At 38.3% G+C, this 24,240-nt stretch overlaps 1 protein-coding gene across 2 annotated transcripts in view; it reads right to left on the bottom strand.

Moving 5' to 3' along the window:
• The window catches only part of adgrv1 (adhesion G protein-coupled receptor V1), a 241,446-nt gene that overhangs the window by 64,032 nt on the left and 153,174 nt on the right, over positions 1-24,240 (bottom strand). For both annotated transcript variants that reach the window (XM_017695589.2, XM_037531691.1), the window contains 4 exons: positions 23,317-23,566; positions 21,456-21,595; positions 19,281-19,441; positions 18,820-18,920 (listed from right to left, as the gene is read on the bottom strand). In XM_017695589.2, the coding sequence (XP_017551078.2) occupies positions 18,820-18,920; positions 19,281-19,441; positions 21,456-21,595; positions 23,317-23,566 (652 nt within the window). The remainder of the gene's footprint in view (positions 1-18,819; positions 18,921-19,280; positions 19,442-21,455; positions 21,596-23,316; positions 23,567-24,240) is intronic.

Raw genomic sequence — 24,240 nt, forward strand, 5'->3', positions numbered from 1 at the left:
TAGCTTGTACTGAATGATGTCCTCATTGTAAAGCAGCATATTAGAACAAGATCACATTACAAATTAACCTACAACAGATTACATAACAAAAAACTGTCAAGTCAACTTTAGTCTATATCCCTCTAGCACGTTTCCTGCATGTTTGCCGTTCGGGTTGACTGAAATGCAACATGAAGTCAGCACTCAAAGTTTCTGAGTACAAAGACAATGTGAGGGGAGCAACGAATCCACTCACCAAAAATAATGAAATGAGCGGTGAGTACCACTGTTGCCAGTTAGCATCGCTCACTCTTGCTCAGACACTCGATACTGTTCTCGTACTCCATCATCACATGCTTTTATCATTTCTCTCATGACTGTGGGCTACGGCCATAGCATTCACTATCTCAGTGACAGATAATTCAGACTGAAATGGACACTATCGGCCAGACCAAACAGAGGTGGCCATGGGAACATGCTCATAAACAGACCTTCACAATGGCTGTGGCGGTCAAATGAAACAGTTGCCTTGGCAGTTAGAGGCATAGAATAAAAGCAAACTTATGGAGGCCCTGAGTTCAGAAAACAATGAAGAAAAAAAAATCAATAAGGAAGTCCTCAAAGTTTCGTGCATGAAGTTTCTTTTTTTTCCCTGGCATCTGGTTCATATCTAGTTCTGAGTAACAAAGCTAAGCGATTCTGAGTATTTGTTAACTGCAAGCTTAGATCATGCCTAACCTGTGCAAAAACACAGTAGAACATTACTTGTAAAAGACCTCCTCCATAAGTAAAGATGTTTTGCATAAGAAATGAGAGAAATTTCATTTCTTCAGAACCATATTTTACTTTTAAAACATCAAAAGTTTCTAAAAATGTGCCTCAGTAACATTGATCAGGATGATTAATTAGAGATGGACAATTCAGTAAGCTCTTATGCATATAGTATATGTGTATATGTGTATATATATATATATATATATATATATATATATATATATATATATATATAGCATCAGAATGAGGAAGAAGGTGATTTAAGTGACTTTGAAAGTGGCGTGGTTGTTGGTGCCAGACGGGCTGGTCTGAGTATTTCAGAAACTGCTGATCTGCTGGGATTTTCACGCACAACCATCTCTAGGGTTTACAGAGAACGGTCCGAAAAAGAGTAAATATCCGGTGAGCGGCAGTTGTGTGGATGAAAATGCCTTGTTGGTGTGAGAGGTCAGAGGAGAATGGGCAGACTGGTTCGAGATAGAAAGGCAACAGTAACTCAAATAACCAACCAAAATCTCTGAGGAATGTTTCCAACACCTTGTTGAAAGTATGACACGAAGAATTAAGGCAGTTCTGAAGGCAAAAGCGGTCCAACCTTTTACTAGCAAGGTGTACTTAATAAAGTGGCTGGTGTGTGTGTGTGTGTGTGTGTGTGTGTGTGTATATATACATATATAAATATACATATACACACACACACACACACACACACACACACACACACACACACACTGTAGCTGCCTACGTTTCCTCTAGGACAATCATTGGTGTTTATTAGGGTGGATGAAGACCAGCGGTCACCAGTTCTCCACTTATTGGGACTTATTAAAGTGAGAGGATGATCACCATCCTTATATTTATTCCTTAGAACTTTTGCTTCCTTGCATGCATCTTCTCAAACTATCATTTGACACTCAAGCATTTTGTTCACTCTCTGTCTCTCTCATTGGGCCTTTCAAAGCAGATTAATGACTTGAAGTCGTGTAAAAATGAGCTCCCAAATGTACTCCAGGCAGGAGAGTTCTTTCAGGGACACAAATCAGCATGCTTATCGCAACCCTGTTTTAGCAGAGAATGTGGATGTAGAGTGACCCCTATAGGTTGGGTCATATTACTGTTGAAAAATGTACAAGAAAATGCCAGATCACACTCGGTCCACTAGAAACGTAACAAACCACAGAGTCTCAGTGGGCTGGAATGCCAGCCAAATCAAACAATTATGCAGTCAAGGGACAGAAACAAAAGAACTTCAAAATAGTCAAGGAATTTAATGATATCGATTGTTGATGCTTTCCTTCCTATAAGCATATCCTGCAGACACTTGCTGGAAACCTGGCACTGGCACTATTACTCTTTCTATTCTAGTCTATTTCACGGCATCCTTCCTTTTTCCCCTGCTCTGGGCATTGTCACTGCAAGATGCACAACAACCGGGCCCTGAATAGCCCACCTCAAGTCAAATGAGCAGAAGCCACTTAGGCTACTAAAGATTGCTCATATCCTCCAGTCAATACTTGCCAGGATATTATACAAACCTAATTGCATACATACAGCCTATTGCATAATATTATGTCAGAGTTGATATGTAGGAACATGAAGTTATGACTGAAGACAACACCCAGGACAACTAGCACTTGGTATCTGGCTTACAGCATACAACTTGTGGCTCTTCAGCTCTACTGACTGAAGAGTGCACAAATTCTATCTAAATCTTGGTGCTTATTAAATGAACACAGCAGTCTTAGAAGTTTACTTGCATGGCAATAAAGTTTGGGCTAATTTCTGTGGGATATTTTTCATGTTTACATATACTGCATGGCAAACAACAGAATAAAGGTTGTCTAGCGATGGATCTACGATGCAAGAAAATTACTACATTCTAGATACATCAGTACACTTTTGCTGCCATCTACTTAGTTGGTCAAAATGTTTGTAAAATCTGACACAGTGGCTAGGCCGTTAAGATTTGAGGCATTACAGGACGGCTTGCAGCAGCACACTCACACCATATTTTAACACAACCTTTTTCTCCTGACTCAGCAATGCTACTTCTTTTAATTTTAGTAAAAAAACTTTCATAGTGCAGCTTTAAAGGGCAATCAGAGAGGCATTTCATAATCTTCATTTCTAGCCTACAATGTCGTCACTGTAGAAGAAATAGTAAAGTGTACAACTATTTACAACTAAATGATTTAATGAATCATAACATTTAAAATTTGACCAAGATATGACTCGATCCAGGCCTTAACTTGCCCATCATTGGAGGTTTTAGCTGTTGTCCTCAGCTATGGGGCTGTGTGGCTGTGCTGGCATAAGGCCATGCTAAGGGAGCATTCCTCCAGTCAACAAACAGAAGAGGGGCTGTTGGTCAGGTGAAGTTGGAGCGTTGTCCCATCTCACCCTCCAAAGTTCAGGCCAAATAAATCACTCAGGCGTCCCGGGCTTTCCAAAAATAGAGCAGGGGCCACAGTCTGAGTCCAGAGGTCCAGGAGGATTGTGGTGAGCAGCGGTGACAGGCATGGCCAATGCAGCCCCAGTGACAAGAGGCCAGACTCAGCACAGGGAGAGCAATGTGGACAGCATGAAATCTGCCACTGACAGCATGGTAAGAGGTGGTTCTCAAAGCACAAAGCTTATATGTGACTGAGGAATGATATCTTATTTACAGAATCTTAAGATCTTAGGAGAGCAAGAACGAGCTGTATAACATTTCCCAAAAGGTGAAGAATTGATGCCAGAGTGTCACTTGCTCAATGTTTAAAGCAATAGTTTCAGAAAGATTGCATTTTTCTCTATACCCCAAAGGTACTAAATCAGGCAAGATATGTTTGGTGCTCCAACGTTTGCTTCTTTAGTTTTAATTCAGTTTATAATTAACTAGACCTGCTTATGTGGATTCCTATCCTGCCTTTCGCCCAATGACAGCTGGGATAGGCTCCAGCACCCCCCGCGACCCAGAAGGAGAAGTGGCTTAGAAGATGTGTGCGCGTCTGTGCTTATGTGGTTTCCAACATACTCTTACCAAATACAAAAAACACAAACTTCAAGGTTTCTTCTACAACTGTTTTGAAGCTTTGCGATGTTTCAGCTGATCGAGCTGCTCAAATTTACTGCATTCAGTTGCTGAGATGTAATCAAAGTCATTCAGAGTGGTTTGGTGTGAAATGGTTCACTGTATAAAAACTGACCAACTCAGATTTCTTTACAGAGGTAATAGTAGGATAGAAACTAGGGGTCATGATTACTATAACATAAATTTAGTTTTATTATTCTCTATCTAAAATGACCAGTGAACCTACACCTGTCATATTTTTTATATGTAATGTTGATAATGATAAAATAGTGATGCTTTTAAACAAACAAACAAACAACCAAATACTTTGTACATCATCCTTGTAACTCCCTGATACAATAGTTAAGAGTTAATGTGAAATGTCTCAGGCAGCAGGGCATGTTCCTAAAGAAATGTCTTATTTTATGACACAACGCTCTGTGAGGTAGACGAATTAAACTTAACATGTCTGGTTTCTATCACCCCCTCTGTGAACACTTCTGACCAAGTTTCACATCAAACATCAAAGAATGACTTGGTTCACATCTGATCTAATCGTGAAAAAATGATTGAATTACTCTTGAAGAGAGGTGTCTTAAGTCTTAAAGCAAGTGTGTGATGCTTATTGCATTGACAGTCAAATGCAATTTGGGATATAAGCTTCCACCACGTGCCAGCTAAATTAGCCTTGTAGTTCCAGTGCAAGCAAACTTTAGACATTAAACATGTCTTGACTACTTTTTGAGGTAAGAAACAAAAGTCATACAATTTCCAAACAGTCTCTTTAACATGGCAGCCCATACTTGTCAAGCTCATCTGCAAGAAAACCTACTTCAGACAGCTACAGAAGTACTGCAGTGCAGAAACTGCTCTTACAGTGTTAACTGAATGAAACTGAATGAAATATGGCCTGAGCACATGCAGTATGTTCCTCCACTGGAAATGAGTATTGGCAGGATGCTAAGAACAGTTATTGTGCATGCAGGGGGCACACAAGTATGTCAAAGGCCAGACTGGCTCTTTGCTACTATTTGCAGAGCTTTTTACAGCAACACAAAAAGGGTTCAAGGCCTGACGTGGTTCATTATTAAGTTTGCTGCTCAGTAGTCAAACTCCAAGTGCTCAAAGAGCTGGCACAACAGGTAAAATATGGTCTGAGGTTCCAGAGTCTTCAAATATACACACACACGAACCAGCACATCAGTGTTTGCACTTCAACACACGTTTCTGATTTGAAAAACATACAGTAAAAGCAAAGCTTATCTCTCTGAAAAACACAGAAAGTAGGCCACAAGAGCAATGTTTACCACAGTCTACCCTTGTATGCAAAAGTTTGGGAGCACCTGGTCATGATTTTCTGAACACCTTGTTTGCAGAGAACACACTTATGCACATTTTAATGCACATCTACTGTTTAACTGCATATTAAATATATTAGACTTTTGAATATTGATGAATTTCTACTTGATGCTTGAGAAGATGCCTCAGATGTTGGTAAGGCATAAAGTAAACCTGTGTCAGACGCTTGCAGCAGGACAAAAAGTCCATATTTGCTAGCAGTAAAGAAGCCAGGGCTTTATCAAAGATACACTGAGCTTAACCTAAATGTCCAGCATTAGCATGTGCGTCCAAACTTCTACTACACTTCTATATCCTCAGAATACTCCACTCCATTTACATGTGGTCCATTTAATTGCTGAACAATAAGGCTTAGGCTGTATTAAGTGATGGTTTTTAGGGGATAAATGACACAGTAAACTTGTCAAGTTAAACACTTGACACTAAATGCTTATGGCTAACGATCCATGCTGGGTTTCCCAAAAGCATCTCAGTGTTAAGATTATCTTTACTTATGGAGAGAATGTTTAGCCACAAGCAGTAGCAATATGTTCTGCACTTCAGGTTTTTTTTCCAGGTGAATGAGCTAAATCAGATTTAGCTCCTAGAAAAAGTCATTATGTTCAGTTCATTTGCTCTGCTCTAGCTAATGTGGTAACATACAATATAACAAGTTCCGGTTGTGTGCAAATAAGTTTAAATATGGTTTAAACCAAGTTAGCATGAATTAAATGTCAAATTATAGGCTACAGTATTAAGTAAATTTACCTACATTAGCCGTCTGTAGCATAGTGGAGTTACATAGATTTGTGGGACAAATGAACTAATAGTACTCCTATTGCTAACATAGAGCTTGTATAATCTCCATAGAAAAGTATGGGCAATGAGATACTCTGGAGCTGCACATGAGCCTAACGTCACCATTCAATGCCAAGTGTCGACTAGAGGGGTATAAAGTCTCCCCAGCATTGGGCTATGGAGCTGTGGAACTATATTGTTTGAACTAATGGAGCTCCATCTAATACCATTGGGATGAGCTAATGTGATCCAAGACTAACCATCCAACATCACTATCTGACCTCACTAATACTCTTGTGGATGAATGCAATCAAATCCTGACAGCAATGTTCAAACATCATGCATAAATTCTTTGCTGGAGAGTGGAGCTTGTCACTGTACCGAAAAAAGGACAAACGCTTTACTAGCACCTGTGATTACAGAGGAGATGTGGGATGACAAGTTGTCTATAAACTTTTAGACATCTAGTGTAATTTGATCAGGGACGTCCAAACTTTTGCATACGAGTGCAGCTTAATCAGTGGTTGTGCAGCAGTAATTTTAAAGCGCAGCTTGCAAAACAGTTTATCATTATACAACTCAGTGAATGATTAGGGAGGAACAAAACATTTCTGTGAATGATTTGCTCCGAACTAATCTTTGAAAAGAATTGTAACTTCTGACTTGATATTCTGTTCAAAGAACAATGTGACTATTGTACTGTCAGAATTAGAAGACATTCTGCAGTGTTACACTGTACAGAGACTTACTGTTATGCAACAGCTGTCTTGACCTTCACAGAAAAAAAGCTTAAAAGGTTTCATGAGTTTGAACTATTACTCTTTTTTCTGTGTTTTGACAGTCGCTGTCAAGATGCAGTTAGGAACGGCCGTCTATTTTCACTCGCTTCCTTTTTTGCTTCTTTCCATATTCCATTCTCGATTCCTCTAGAAGTTGAGAGGTACTGCTGATCAGCCATACTGTTTAGACATACTATTTACAGCCATACTGTTTAGACCACTAGCCTCATGTGCTGCTGATCCTCTCCTCTGTGCTGATGGAACAGCTCTGACCTGCTGAGGCATGGACTTAGCAAGACCTCTGAAGGTGTGCTGTGGACTCTGGCACCAAAATGTTAGCAGCAGATCCTTTAAGTCCTGTAAGTTGCGAAGTGGAGCCACTGTAGGTCTGACTTCTTGCTCCAGCACATCCCACAGATGCTCAAGTGGACTGAGGTTTGGAGAAGTTGGAACACCTTTAACTCTTCGTCATGTTCCTCAAACCATCCCCGAACAATGTGAGCAGTGTGGGAGAGCGCATTATCCTGCCGAAAGGGGTGACTGGTCTGCAACAATGTTTAAGTAGGTGGTATGTGTTAAACTGACGTCCACTGGAATGTTCAGAGCCAGGCATTTCCAGCAGAACATTACCCAAAGCATCACACTACCTTCACCAGCTTGTCCCACAGTGCATCCAGATGCTATCACTTCTAATCATAAATGGCACACACAAAACCAGCCATCCATGATGTAAAAGAAAATAGGACTTACTGGACCAGGCTGTCTTCTTCTGTTGCTTCAAGGTCCATTTGATACACTTGCATGTCCATTGCCGGTGCTTTTTAACACTAGTAACTCTGACTGGTCTGTGGCTATACAGCCCCATACAGGCAAGGTGCGACAAATCTTGGGTGCCAAACACCAAGTTTCCGGTTTGTGGTTTGTCCCTATTTGGACCAGTGTCAGTAGGTATTCACCACGGCTGACCTTGAGCACCCTACAAGCTTTGATGTTTTGGAGATACCCTGACTCAATATTCTGCCCATAACAATCTGGGACTTGTCAAAGTCGCTCACATTTGCCCATTTCTCCCACATTCACCACGACAGCTACCAAAACCAACTGCTGGCTTACTATATTACACATCCCAGACACTGACATGCGCCACTGTTGAGAGATAACTGATGTTATTCGCTAATCTCAATCAATGTTATTCCACTCTATGAGTGGTCATAATTTTTAAAAGAATTTATCTGCCTTTTTTCAATGAGCTGCAAATGAGACATTATGATTTTTTTTTAAAAAAACAACAGACTTTTTGTTATTGTCAGAAATAGCTGCAACATTTAAAAGTTAACCATGTTGATCTCACTAAACTGTCTGACTGGTTGATGCTGGGCTCTGTGCCAGGCAATGTGACAGAAGGAGGTAATGCTAGCCTTCCTATGAGGGCCCCCTCAGCCCTACTGGAGAATATCATGTTAGTGACACATTGAGATTAGTAATTAGCTCGTTGTTCACCATGGTCTAGAAGAGCAGGGTCCTGACCTGTGCAGCATGCATCCAATTTCCCTAACGCCTCAGAGAAAAAAGATCCAGCCCTTAGTCTGATTTGAGCCGGAGGTCTGAATGGGCCAAGCTTGGCGGCGAGGTGAAGCATGTCCGTTTTTCATTCGATTTGAGTCAAATGAGCAAGCGTGGGCACAATTAGATTAGAAGAAAACCACCAGGCTTGATTTGGCATGCCTCATCCCAACATGGCCTGTACCATCTAATCAGATTATGTCGTGGGACGATCACGTTGTTTGGATTCACTCAGCTATGTTTGTGTTGAATAAGTGTCTAGGAGTGGAGTGACACACACTCACACACCCACACACACACATACACACATCTGTTTTCATACAATGTCAGGACAAGAAGTTACAAACAATACATCAAACATGTATATATGTAAGTATCTACATGCAGCAGTAATACACCCCTTATATATATATTTAGCAGGAAATTACACAGATTGGTTTTATTACAGAATATTTTATTCCACTCTTTACTTGAAAATTGCTTTCAATTTTTAAAGAAATCTGCAAGGATATTTTTACATGCTTCTTGTAAACAGCTCTAAAATTCATGCCTACAAGTTTCAAGTAATCCCCAAAACAAATTTAGATGCCTCAGCCTATAAAACCAAATTCCACATGCCCAGTTTTAGTGTTTTAGTGCAACATTTGTTCTTTTTTCATCTATTTTTTTTATTCAGCAGTGGCATTTTGTTGTTATAAACTAAAGAATAAATAACTTGTACTAAATGGCCATCTTGACTGGATATTAAATAATTGAAAGGGTTCTGACATGCACAGTACTTTATATGTACCTATATAACAAACAACGGGTCCCATTAACAACAGCTGCCTAGCATTAAACCTAATCCTAACCTAACCAAAAAGATAAACATGTAGCTTTTTTAAAAAAATAGCTCTTTACACAGTTAAGGCCATTTTGTTGGTCCTGTCATTGTAGTTTTTCCTATAAAGTGGGGACTTTTTTCTCCTGAAAATATACAAAACCAAACACACACCCACACACACACACAAACACCTACCCACATACACACATCTGAGCCAAAGCAAAGGAAAAGCGGGAAGGACGTGAACTGTAGAGGGATGGAGTGCTTCTTCCTTTCTGTAACTTTCTCACACATCCTCCTCTCCCTCTCTCAGACTTTCTGACGTCAGCAAAGGCTGGCGCGTCACTCCGCTGTTTATTGATTCACAGTAAACGAGCGTCCAGGATAAACTCTCTCACATGCGCTGTTCTGAGCTCTGCCGTCAATGCCTGGCTCTTGCAGCCGAGAAGTTCAGCCAGACAGCAATTACTATGAGCTATGAACAAAAGCATAAGCTCCAGGATTGCAAAACCTCCATTCCCCTAGGACGGGTGCAGAAAGACGGACAAAGGTGCCAAAAATGCTTCTTTGGAATGAAGCCAACAAAGAAGCACTTTGGGTTCCATATAGAACATTTCAAGAGACCTTTTGCATATAAGAAGTTAAAGAACATCCTCAAAATGTAAATGTTCTATATCAATTTAAGGATTTTCCTAGAACTGTGCATTGAAGCCAAGAACCATTTAGTAACCTTGATTTTAGGTGTGGGAAGCATTGTTTTACAGCCACTGCCTGACCTCCTGCTTCCTGTCCCAAACAATAATACATAAAAGTTCATTGCGCCAGGATGAATATTTCTGAAAGATGCTGTTCCTGTTGTCAGAAGTGTTGATATTGTTTTGAACAGGGTCCCAGAGCTCCACAGGATGTGAGATGCTAACTCCTAAGTCATTTTAGCTTTCCTTCTTCACTGAAATCAAAGCTGCTGGTTAAACATGCAAGTACAAAGTTGGCTTTTTCCAAAATCAAAACAAGTAGTACACTTTTTTTCTATATTTCTTGTCGACCCCTGGTTCCTATCACCACCTCTGTAAAGCAAATCTGAGCTGGTAAGTTTCTCTACAATGCAAATCATTCTGAAAGACTGATTGAAGTTTTGACAAATCAGTAGAATTTCAGTGGAGTTTACCAATCAAACCAAGACACATTACTTCTGAAGCCCTCACTACAGAACCCACACAATCCTCTCAGAGATGCAGGAAAAAAATTCTGGATAAAGTAATAGATGCATGCATTCAGACTTTATTTTCACATGTATCGCAGAGAAAAGCCGATTTCATGAATGTAGTTATAAAACATACTGTACTAAAACGTGCGAGAAATAGCTGTGACAACTAAACCTTGCACCACTTGCAGCTGCAGAAGCTTATATTAGGCAGAGGTGGCAAAGCTGCATGAGACAAGAGACACTTTAGCCAATGCTAATTTGTTAACCTTCAGATAAATAAGTGACTTCAGAGTTAAGTTCAAAGAGTAGGCTGCTTATGTATAAGTGCACACACCTAGAGTTCTCACAGATAGCTCCAGGTGTTTGAGTGTGAAAGACAGCCAGGTCAGACTCTTGGAACTCTTCAACTCTTCACAGTTATGTACCTAGTTCTAAGAAAAATTGCTGCGCTGATGTGGTGAAAAGTGGTCAGATTAGCCTTAAGCGCAGTGTTATGCAAAAATAAAATAGTAAAAAAATTTGGGGGGTGAGCTAACATATTATAGTCCAAGCAATACCACTTGTATAACTATTGAAATATACAGTGGATATAAAGAGTCTACACAGCCTTAGTGAAAACGCAGATCTCTGTAATGTAATGCCAGAAATGAAAATAATTCAATTTATTAACAAAAGGTTCAGGGCCATGGTCCAATAGCCCAGACCCAGTCACACCCAGGCTGTGGCAAAGTAAATTTTTAATGTTAGCTGAGTAAAAATGTAAATAATCAAGTGAAGTGCTCTTACTTCAGACTGGTGTTTAGAGACAGTAATGGAGTACTTCTTTCTCCTGAAACTGAGGGAAACTGAGGGATCATGCTGTAGGCATGTACTGTAAGGTATCACCATGTAAGTTTATCATTTTGCGTTCATGTAACTAGCCTTATACAACATTGTGCTGTATAATGTTTATGTTGTAAACACCAGATTATCCCTAGTATGAACCGTCATGCTACTTGCCGTCAAATGCATCTCATTTAACCTCATCTGAGAACCTGAAGAAAACTGCTCTTGAGAGAATTCAGGATGAGCTTAAATTTTGCACTGAAGAAACTGAAGCAATAGAGGCACCCTTCATTTCATTTTCAGTCAAAATTGTCATTATGCACAAGTTATTCATTTTTCACTAAATTAATTTTTTTCAGTATTTAGTGTGTCCACCTTTTGAATTTTTAACAGCTTCTATTATTTTCAAGAGACCTGCTTTCAGTTTTTTTCAAAGAAACCTGCAGGGATATTTTTCCATATCTCTACAGTTCGGTCCTAGAAGTTAGCAGTCCATTGTTCTGAGAACACCAGCAACTTTTTGTTTTCTTTATTGTTTTCCAGATGTTCTTCTTTTTTGTCTGTTTCCTTTGCTCAGTAATGGCCTCTTGACAGCTACACACTGTATTTTTCTATTTTTGTTTAAATTCTTCAAAATCTGCACTAGTCATGCACTGTTTCAGTTAATGTATTTTTACTGCAGTGAGCTGAATTGATTTCTTTTGGGGATATGTCCCTAAGACACATGCTGGTGGCGGTTTTAAACAGTGAACGTTATAGGCCAAATCAGCCTAGAACTGGTTTTAATTTATTTGAAAAATCTAATGTAATAATAACGTTTTATCAACCATTATATCTCCCACTGTGTGTGCTTTCCAGTGTTAAATCTCACAGTGTAACTGGTCTGTGGACTGGTCACTGCTCAGTTAATTTGCATAAAGTTAGTCCAGAATGAAAAAGAAGAGAGATTATGTGCATCAGCAGGCTAATGTGTCAGTAAAATGTACATACTGTTGCCTCTTGCCTCACTATAGTGCAGTATGACACATTCTGTTTGATTTATAAAAAATTCGCAAAGAAAAAAAGGAAATCATTTTGCATGACGTCATCCTTCATGTCATGTATATGTGGCTGAAATTTTAGCACCTCCAACTTAAAACACCCTCCAGCCTCCCTGTAGTGTAGAGATGTCTTCTCATAGTGGAAAGATAGGCAAAAACACCTGTGGAAGTTTTCAGATTTAAAGCAAATGTAGAGCCTGATTTTCTCCTCTCTCTCAAACAGGACTTTAAGTACTATTTATCTAATGTTTAAAGCAACCACAGGCTTGGAAATTCCTTTTTTTTCTCATTTGTTTTTCTTTGATTTTTTTCTTTTGTAGTGTGGTTTATCTTATTTCTAACTGCCTCAGAAATATTGCCTGAAAAATAAATAACTTATTGGTCATTTTGACTGGAAATTATTGTAAAAAGTAAATAAAATGAAAGATGAAATTATGTTGATGTAGTATTTATTACTCAAGCTCATATACTCATATAACTTTGGCTGCATGTCAAATCCATACCACTCACTGAATCCATGGGTGGTTACTGTGCTCAGCATTAGTGTTCTTTAAAATAAAGCCACTGAACAATGAAAGTACATGTTTATGTCTCTGTGTATTCATGCACACCCTTCTGCATCTCTATACCTTCCATAGTCGCCGAGCGCAAGCTGCATGCATGTGATGCTAAAGGCTGCGCTCGTCAAATCCTTTTTATTGCCCAGGCTTGCTAGCTAATTGCCCAGGCTAAATGTGTGTTATTGCTGCTCATATGAAGAGCCCTAGCTGCGTAGACACACTGCGCCAGGTGAGCTAGTCTGGGTAACTTTCCACTCACTACAATCTTCAGTTGTTTCGCTCTCTTGCTGCAGGCCCAAGGAGACAAAAGCTTGACCTCTGCAGTATCAATGTTCTTCCTGTGCTGAAAGGTAACTCTCTAATATCCTTGTTTAACAGGAGAGCATCTGCTGTAGATCAATGCTTGGCAAGTAGGCAAACAGCATTCCACTGATAACACACGAATATAAGGAAGCGCAGACAAAGAAGAAATTAATGCTAAATTGTCAACGTTTGCTGCCCGCGTTACACAATAAACAGTGCAACTTGACTTTTCTGGGCATCTACAACATCATTGCCTCTACAAAGCCTGCACTGCCATATGAGCAGGAGTGAACAGAGCGCTGAAAAGTCCTATTTAAGTACAAGGACTGCTACTGTAGCACTGCTAATTCACTTAAATTTGAATAAAGGTAATAATAAAGAAAATAATTATGGGCGACTTGTATATTAAAAAGATGTTTATGGAAAAGACTACTCAACTTATACTCGCCTTAGAGAAAGAAGGTCCAACACACAAAGTTTCACTGATTTTGTTAGCTAAACTAACCATTTATCTTACAGTAAATAGTGATTACATTAGCTAATTTACACAGCTAGCACATGCTTGAAAATGAAGATTTATTAGAAGTTTATTAAGGGTTTAATAGGTTTATCCCAAACGGTCATGCTTCTGTTTTAATGGCAGAATAAAACAAAGAAAATATAAAGGAAAAAAAGCAGCTAAGACTACTACCAGTGAATCTGGATATATACAGTACTGTGCAACATAAGCTGGTACTAATCATAATATAGCAGGAACTTGGATTGTAAGTATGTCTAAAACCCACTCTCTAAAAGCTACATTTTAAAATCTCTCTATCTATCTCTCTATCTATCTCTCTCTATCTCACTATCTATCTATCTATCTATCTATCTATCTATCTATCTATCTATCTATCTATCTATCTATCTATCTCTCTATCTCTCTCTCTCTCTCTCTATCTATCTATCTATCTATCTATCTATCTATCTATCTCTCTCTCTATCTCTCTATCTATCTATCTATCTATCTATCTATCTATCTATCTCTCTCTCTCTCTCTCTCTATCTATCTATCTATCTATCTATCTATCTATCTATCTATCTATCTCTCTATCTCTCTCTCTCTCTCTCTATCTATCTATCTATCTATCTATCTATCTATCTATCTATCTATCTCTCTCTCTATCTCTCTATCTATCTATCTATCTATCTATCTATCTCTCTCTCTCTCTATCTATCTATCTATCTATCTATCTATCTATCTATCTATCTATCTATCTATCCATCCATCCATATATATATATATATATATATATATATATATATATATATATATATATATATATATATATAATCATTATTGATTAATATACTGTAAATTTTGTTTGTTCAAATATTAACACTTTTCTCAGCAAGTAAACACATACTACACAAATAAATAGATTTTCAAAAAAATGTGTCTTGGGTGCCTAAGTCTTTTGCACAGTACTGTATATATGTTGCTTTGAAATAGAGCCATAATATAACTACATGTATTTACAAGTATGCAAGCAGGCTACTAAACAGTAGTTGTAATTTGCTTCTTTCCACCTCTGCATATCTAAGGCTAGAAGTCTGGCAAACACTGAACTTCACCCAGACTTCATTTCACCCAAGGCGAGAGGATAACAGCAGCAGATAAATCAGAAAAGAGTTTTAATTTTCTCTGTGCAGAGAGCTCTGGCAGTGAGCAATTGCAAACACCGCTGAGTTGGGAAGTGAAGATGAGCTCAAAGCCTAAACGTGAGGGTCGATGGCCTCGCAGTATCAACAGCTGCGATGGGCTGGAACAAGAGAGTAAAACTTGGAGTCCTGTGGGTTTTGTGTGCTTATTTTATGGTGACAGGAAAAACTGAGTCATGTTTGAAGGCCTGAGGTGAACATGAAGTGGACTGTTTGGAGATGTGATGAAGTACTTCTTGGGTGGGAACATGTTCTTCACAAGAGTTTCAGGCCTTTTATGTTCAAAGCAGAAAGGTCATCAAAAGTAGCGTAGAACATCGTGTTCGTGTCCTGCAGAGAACAGTGGTCTAAACTAACTCAGAACTAAATTTAGTTGAATTTGTGAAAACATTTTTTGAAACAATAACTACAGAGTTGAAATTTAGAACATAGGTTTTCAATTCTGTTCTGTTGGCAGTTTTTAGTTCTATTTTTGCATTCAGTCTTGTCTTCAGCAAGTAAAACATATGTTTAGTGAGGTTCAGGTGCTTAACTTAGCCAGACAAGAGCATTCCACATTTTTAGTCTTGAAAACATCAGTAGTCACCTTAGTGCCAGGTTTAGGATCACTGTCCTGCAAAATAACATGTGAACCACTCTGTTTTAATCTGGATCTAAGAAAATAAGATGCTACTGTAGAGTTCAGACTTCATCCTGCTAACACAGTTGCCAGTCACTAATAAATTAACAAAGAAGTTATTATTTATTAAATTACTGACAGTTATCAATGTACATGCCACTGTGTATTACAGACCGTGGTGGGGTAATGTAGCACAAAGCAATGCATTACAGTAATGTGAATATTTTTTCCTGTAATGAAGTTGTGTAATGCACTATGTTGCTTGTGTTTGTCATATGCCCAAACTCAGTGAGTATGACCTGTCGAATCTAATCACACTAATATGAAACTCATAGATGAAGATTTCTGTTGCAGAACAAAGAGTCTCAACCTCACCCAAACAGCCCAGGCTCTAATTTCATTCAGGAACAATTATACGGGCTTTATGACGTTCTAGATTTTTAGACAAAATTAACTTAGCAGTTCATGATGCCTTGTTCCTGAATAGTGACTAGGCTTTTAAATGATATTTGTTGAGATTGACTCTTTCTAAACAAAGGACTGCTTGATTTTCCTTGTACTTTTGTTTTGGAGGGTAAGAACATTTATATATTCTGAGAAAGTAAACAGTATTTCACATTTTGAGAGAAGCGATTAGTCATTTGTAATAGATAACTTTTTTTTTTTAAACTACCCCAGAAATGCACTTTCATGTCATCGGTCAATAAGCTACAGAACTCTACAACCTGGCCTTTCTGCTCTTGAGGCAGGCCATGCTGATGTTTTCTTCCAAGGTCTGCAGAGTTATTTTTGACACACGTAATGTTTTGTCTCTGATTCATTTGTTCTGATTTTTCAGCCTCGTGATGACCTGCTTTACTGGCATTGATGCATCTTTGCCTGTCATGTTGAAAGGCAACAGTCACAGTAACCCCAGATGAAAACACTACATCTGTAATCAAGTGTAGACCTTTTGTTGGATCTCTGCATGAAAAAACAATGCAATGTCACAGTTGGCCAATAAACAACTGAGCTACAGCAATTTTTCAATTACTTATTGTCCAGCAAAAAGGAAGGACTTTGTATACAAAGGCCTATAATTTCTATTTGGTTCAGCCCAACAAATGCTATTCAAATTAAAAATACTTTCAAATTAAAGCTGATATTTTACTTTAGTCATTATTGTAATTTAAAGGCAAGCCACAGAGCCAAAGCATAGAACTGAGAATCAAATGCTTAATCACTGCTTAATTGCTCATTGACTGCTGTCCTGTTACAGACAAGCCTTAATGCTTTAGTTTATGCCCACAGCCTCTTTAAACGGCCAGCACGGAATTTTCCATTCAAAACCATTCATGACGTAAACAAAAAGTATAACAATTATGGACTACAAAATGCAAACAGGTTCTTGAAGCCAAACTAAGTAGAAGCCATGCACGCCTTCTCCTAATCCCTTAAGAGGCCAGGACCAGTGGAAAATTCCCACTCCGGTCAAGCTCACCAGGCCACAAGCAGCAGCCTACTAGCCACATGGCCCCCCCTCTCTGCCGTCCTGTGTTTTTTATGGGGAAGGAGACTGGAGATAGTTGGGTTGTCAGGCTTTGTCATTGTAGCCCATAAGGTTCCATTTGGATGTGTTCATCCAAGCTGTCATCACACAATTCCTAGAAATATGTTTGTCTCCCCCCATATGTAGGTGGGCAAAGGAGGCATGGGAAAAAGAAATGTGCAGGGATCAAGATGAGTTCAAGATTCCATGATTAGCATTATACCCTTCTCATGTACCTGATTCTTTATGTATATAGCAATTATCACTTGGTAGACAAAAAAGTAAATTCATTACCATAAAAAAAGGCACAAGTTACAAAATAAGAACACTTGCCTGTTTTAAGCTATGCAACATACTGTTGTGCATTTTTATAGACAAGAGTATGGCAAACACCTCATAACAAAGTCTGAAATGAAAATTGAAACACGGCTTCACCTATTGTAGACGTGCCTATTTGCGTCCTACAGCAGTGACACACTACATTTACATTTATGGCATTTGGCTGACGCTCTTATCCAGTGCGACTTACAATTTGATCATTTTACATAGGTAGGCCAAGGTGGTGTTAGGAGTCTTGTCCAAGGACTCTTATTGGTATAGTGTGGGGGTGATTGCCCCAGTGGGGATTGAAACCCAGTCTACAGTGTAGAAGGCAGAGGTGTTAACCACTACACTAACCAACCACACTAGTGTCTAGGGTGAGATTTTGAAGACTAAGAAAACCAATTACTGATGAGAAACTTTTAAAAAACTACAATTCTAACAACTAGCAGGCTAATGCAGAAAGAAGCTAAAAATGAGCTAACATTACTGCTAAGAAGCAGAACATGATATCTATATTTATTAACCTCTGGATCAAAGAAAGCGGTCAACGTTTCTTCATTAAGATTCCCAATGGTTTTATGCCAACTTGTGTAATGAATGCTGGTTATCATAGTAAGACAATATTAACAGGCAAAAACACAAAAAGGCATAATATAGTGAATTCTACTAACCCAATGAGGTTGAAGGATGCATGCTGTGCTAGAATATACTGCATATACTGCAAAACAACAAATAACAAACTCTAGCTTTGGTCAGAATGCCCCTTCTCAGTTTAGTTTGAGGTTTGATGACTTAGGCATAGTCATAGTAGTTTGGACAACCCTATTTGGTGTATATAAGCTTTCATTGCTTGTTAGCTACATTACCTTAATGTACAAACTAAAGAAGCAAACTTTGGACATCAAATATGTCACAGCTGATAATATCTGGAGTAAAGGGGAAAGTGTGTAGTTTCTTTTTTGCCAAACTATTGCTTTAACCAAGCATATACAGGCTCTTCTGTGGTTTTTAAGTGGGAAGGCTAGAAATAAGACGTTTTATGGCCTTTGTTTTGAATAATACAATGCATTACATACTTTTGAGACCTATAAAGTAAGAACATGCAATGTCATTTATGCTAACATGAAAAAACACCACCATAATTACATGATGCCTACAGCATGACTGTTATACACAGATAGGCTGTCTGCTTAGAGCAAGTCCTGTACAGGCTTGCCAAACATAGGTCTGTAATACAACTAGATGATGGGTCAAAACCTTTGCAACAAAAGGCAAGACCCTCTACAAAAGGACATGGTTTGATGAACTTCTTTGAAACAGTAAGCTATAAAGTAGCCATAGGTTTATTCTGCATTAGAGTCTGACTATTATATTGTTTGGCCAATAAAATCAGCTGATATTAAGTTTACACACATTTATAGGCAAGGGCCGATACTCAAGACAAAACTGACAACTGAATATCAAAGCACTGTGTAATTAAACTGCTGCAATGTGTAATTTCCGCTGATATCGGTTATGGGACACTTTCAAACGGGTTTTGGCGACAAAAAAAATGTGTAGGAACATTTTGTGTCACAGAGCCTGAGTATCATCCATAATCTCCTACCTGCATCCCTAGGCAGGCCACCATCATATGTGTGAGCAGTTTGGCAGCAAACATGGGGAATCTGGAGCAAAGCACATGGGAAATAATGGCCAAGGCAAACCCTGGGGGAGAAAAACAAAACTACTTTTAATTAGGATAAAGGTATACAGCTTCCTCAAGAGAGAAGAAAGGAGGCACTTTTTGTTCATAAGTTATACATTTACTAACAACACATTAGTGAGGTATACCAGAATCATATACTTTAAAGAAGCTTTTAAGATGTTTGGGGCTTATCAACATGATTTAATACATGACTTTATTTTGTGAGTCTGCTACATATATGCAAAGTGTTAGTAAATACAGTTGTATCTCAAATAAACAAACATTAATGGCATTTTCTGCTAATTTTAGTGCACAATTTCTATTAATTAATTTAAGTGGAAGATTTAGTTTGATTGATGCACATAGATGCAGGTTCTGACCTGAGATGCAGATGAAGCCGGCAGCGTAGAAGGCCTCGTTGTATGTGGACAGTGCATCTGTTTCAGCGTATGCTGTGTAGATGGACAGATGTGTACAGGCGCACTCCACAAAGTTCTCGCTGTCATCCACCACACGGCAGAACTGACCATCAGACAGCCAGCTAGACAACAGAAACCGTTTCTTATTATAATATATGCGTAAAACAGTTCAATAAGTTGAATAACATTTAAGGTGAAGGCACAAAATTTTCAAATACATTTGCTTCTGCAGCCAAAATGTACCCAGAGTCTTCTTGGCTTGGTTTTGGCTTTTGCATAGCACTCTAAACGTCAAATACTCAATCACAAAAGAACAAGATAAAATTCGAAATCAAATCAATAGAAACTAAACTGCATTTGGTTTGGGCTGGTGGTTCATCTGATGACTTCACTTGTTAAATGACATCACTCTTACCTATCCAACACTGTTTAAATGAAGACCTGATGTCTTAAATACACTAAAAAAGTTGTTTATTTCTTCACAAGACTGTATGTCATTTTAAGAGTGTTTTACTTCAGTCTCTCTTGAATGACACTGCCAGAAAAGGTGTTTAGGGGCTTCCAAGCACGTAATAAGAAATTCATGTGGATTAAGAGGTTAAATGTTCCCCCTTTTTAAGAAAAAACATCAAGAATATTATTATCAAACTACTTTATCACACTTTGTCACAACTTTGAGACTACAGTGTCCTGCCAAACCAAACTCAGGGGAAGGGATGGATACAATCTGTTCAGCCAAAATGTTTCAGTTCAAGTCTGTGGAATGAGTTTGCAGAACACAACAAACTCTCTTTTGAACTCACGTACATATAAAACTGGAGAAGGACACGGCAGTTCGTGTTTGCATGGAGCGTGTGCAGGTGCATGACTTTAAAAGGGGTACATCAGGATGGGTCATGAACCCCAGGGCGTAATTATACTTGGTGGATGAGATCAATAAAGTCATTGCTGTTGCAGATGATAACAAAAGCATCATGGAAATTAACAGAACAGAAAGAGAATTGAATGTAAATGCAATTCAATTTGTAACAATGCAATTCTGAAATGAATGATGTCATTATACAGTAGAACTGGACTACAACTATATTTGTTGCCATATTAAAAACTGCTCTGCTAGTCTGCAAATGTACTTGCGTGAACTATTTGGATTGTAGACAGAGTTAGTTATGGCAGTAGAGCCAAACTTGAGCTGCAACCGAGTGATAAACTGCAAAGTGTTCTTGACTGTCAGAGACTGAATGGACTTTTTAAACTCTAACACTTCCTGTGGCTTATGACAATATTTGCAGATGAAGTTTAAATGTGTGTGTGTGTGTGAGTGTGTGTGCATACAACACTGTGCAAAAGTCTAAGACCTAATTTCCAGTCAAAAAAGGTTAAAATGTTATTCATTTTTCAGGAATTATTTATGAATTTATTTACGATTAGTTATGAAATAATCCACTTGCATAATGGAGGGAAAATAAGTTCCCAAAATTGAAGTTAAAAATTTGAAACGGTTATAGAGAAATTCTTAGACCTGGTAGGCCAACAGAACTGGCCTCACCAGCTAAACAGTACTCAAAGCTTTCATCTTTGAAAGAGAGGAGAAAATCAAAAAACAAAAAAAAATTCACAGGTGTTTTCTTTCCATCCTTCCACTGTAAGAAGACAGCTCAACATTATGAGTCTAAAAGGACGTGCAGCTGTCAAGAAGCCCTTACTGAGGAAAGGAAATAGATCAATATGAAGAACATATCAAAGAAGCTGCTGGTGTTTCCTGAACAATAGACTGGTCACCCCAGAGCCCAGACTTCAACATAACTGAATGTGTTTGGGATCACTTGGATTATGAGAAGCAAACAATATAACCAACTTTTTAAGACTGAACTTTGAAGGTGTGGAAAAATATTTCTTCAAATTTCTTTAAAAAACTGAAAGCAAGTCTTCTGAAAAGAATGGAATTCATAAAGGCAGAAGTGGACACACTAAATACTGAAAAGGTTTATACTGTATTTAGTTGTTGAGGCTTCTGTGTAATTCTTGGTTAAATACATTTTCTGTTATCTTTCCTGATGCTGAAAAACAAATGATTGTTTTGACTGGGAATAAATAAATGAAATGTTATGTATATGTAGATACAGTTGGGTCAGCTACCTCTCAGCAGCCTGGTTCCACAGAAGGCACAGAGACTGCCGTGGTTTGACTCGGCGCTCTGGTGTGTGTATGCGGTACACCACTTCTTTACCATCTGTGAGAGGCCTCGACCCTCTGCCCTGTATACTAACAGAGAACACCTACACATACACAGAAGTAGGCATAAATCATAATTTATTACTAAACACACAAACACAAAAATTATACCAATTTCATTAATGATTTGTCAACCACTTCCACATATGACACATGCAAATCTCATTTAGAAGGGAAAAGGGAACAGCCATGGCCTGAGTGACTGTACACTGTAAAAATAAAAAGTCAGTTCAATATAAAATTCTAATTATTACAGAGTTTTTCTTGAGATAACTCTACATAAAAAACCCAGCTCAAACTTCTTACTTTAACCAAATGTTCTCTTAACTCACACACTGTTTTAGTTCTGCATTTCAGTTAGGTAAACAATATACAGTCACATGCAGAAGTCTGGACACCCCTGGTTTAATTATGTTTGCTGTACATTTTAATGTACAATTACTGTTTACATCCTGAATTTAACAAACTGGGGAAAAACAATAACAAAAGTCAGCTCAATTAAACCTTTTAAGGTAAGAAAAACTGTAAAATGTTAAACTAACTCAACTTGAACCTGCAACTCATTTTTTTTAGTTTAGTCAAAAGTACTCTTTCCATCACAGGCATTTCTCTTGTTGGTAGCAGTAACAGACAGCTGTAGCATAAATATTGTCCATAAATATTTAATACAATTTAAAAACACTTCAAAGAGGATCATGTATGTGGTGCAAGTGATGCTGTACAAATGTATGCAATAGTTTGAAAATCTGCAGTTTGAAAATTACATTTTTTGTTGATTTTAGGTGAAAACAAGTGCACTACACAGAACAAACATAAATATGGCATTTTCTGCCAACTTTAGCATATTTTATACAAGCCATAAGTTATGTTTTATTTTTTCTCAATATGTTAAATTCAGCAAAACCAAGAGTAAATGCTCATTACAGCATGCAGAAGTGTGTTCTCTGCAGAGGATGTTTACTTACTTTGAAGATCAACAAGACAAGACATGTCATTTAACCAAGGTGCTTTTGCATGTGACTATGTTGTTTCTCTAACTAAAATGCAGAAGTATAAAAGGTGATTCAGGAGAACGTTTGACAAAACTAACAAGTTTAAATTGTGAACTCTAGTGCCCTCAAGATGAGATAACCCAAGAAAAGCTGTTATAAGTTGCCTTTAAGTGAAGCTGGCTTTTCATTTTTTACAGCGTACTGACCAAATGATAGAGCAACAGTGCCATCAGCTGGCTAAGGTCAAAGAAAACTGGGACCATACTTTTCTCAAAACAGGGACCACACTTCTCTGCCTTTAAGATTTATTCAGGTTTATTGTTCTTATACTCAGTGAACATTTTCCCATATAGACCTGCCATATAGATGTCCCTGGTAGGTTTATAATTACATGCCACTAGCATGCTGGTATCAATGCTGAGCTAAGATTGATCCCTGCCTCAAGTAATATCTGGTCAGAAATAAACACCTCAGCCTAGAACACCTTCTGGTTCAATCAATTAAGAAGTCAGATCACAATCATTTGGAAATCTCAAATTAAAAATAAAAGTCTTATGGCACAGTGGTTTTCCATTCTTGGACCAGAAGCACCACTAAGCTTTTTCCTACATAACTCATGCAATTATTGAATTAGCCCTCAACAGCCCCTTCCTGAATACTCACTGTCATGACTGAGAATCAATGTCTTAGCAGACTCCTGATCTGAATATCTCTAAAACTCAGCTCACCCACTTTGATCTGGAAAATGGAATCAGAGCTTCAGTCCTGCTCACCTTGTCATTGAGAGCGCTGGGTTTGTTGGTGAGGAACCAGTGCTCAGTGCTGTACTCTATGAAGTGCACCTTCTGGCAGGCAGAGGGCACCATGTCACCCCCTGGCAGAGTAGGTACCTCCAGCAAGGTCTCGGGCACGGTGAAGGTGTCTCCGTTCTTGCCTGTAAAGGTGTGGCCATTGATCTGTGTTGGGTACCAGTGGTGAGCGGTGATGGTAAGGTAAGGACACGAGTCCAGGATGTTTTTTCCCCTGTACAAGACAAAGTGTACAGTGGTTTGGATGATAAGAATACTCATCAAATAAACAATACTTAAAGCTTTCATCTTTGAGACTGTGAAAAGACAGCTCAACACTATGAGTCTGTGTAGCTGTCAAGAAGCAGTTACTGAGAAAAAGAAATAGACAAAAAAGAAGAACATTTGCAAATCAAACTAAGAAGCTGCTGGTGTTCTTAGAATATTGGACTTCAGCGTCCAGACCTCAACATCACTGAAGGTGTCTGGGATTATTTGGATCATGAGAAATAGAAAATGCAACCAACTTCTAAGACTGAACTTTGGAAGTGTGGAAAAATACCTGTGCAGATTTCTTTGAAAAACAAAAAGCAAGTCTGAAAAGAATGGAGGCTGTAATAAAGGCAAAAAGTAGACACACTAAATATTGAAAACACTGATAAAATATTTCGCTGTTGAGGCTCTTGTATAATTTTCTGTTAAATACATATTTATGTTTTTTCCTAACACTGAAAAAAGAACAACTTGTACGTAATGCCAGTTTGACTGTAAATAAAGTAAATTAAGGGTCACAGAGTGTCCTGAAGTTAAACCCAGTCTTTGACATCAGGGGTTTGTGAGTTTGAATCCCAGGGATGCTCTGCTATTGGTCATCAGTATCAGCCAATATACAGTGGGTTGCAAAAGTAT

Source organism: Pygocentrus nattereri, chromosome 20 (assembly GCF_015220715.1).
Source record: "Pygocentrus nattereri isolate fPygNat1 chromosome 20, fPygNat1.pri, whole genome shotgun sequence".
Taxonomy (NCBI): domain Eukaryota; kingdom Metazoa; phylum Chordata; class Actinopteri; order Characiformes; family Serrasalmidae; genus Pygocentrus; species Pygocentrus nattereri.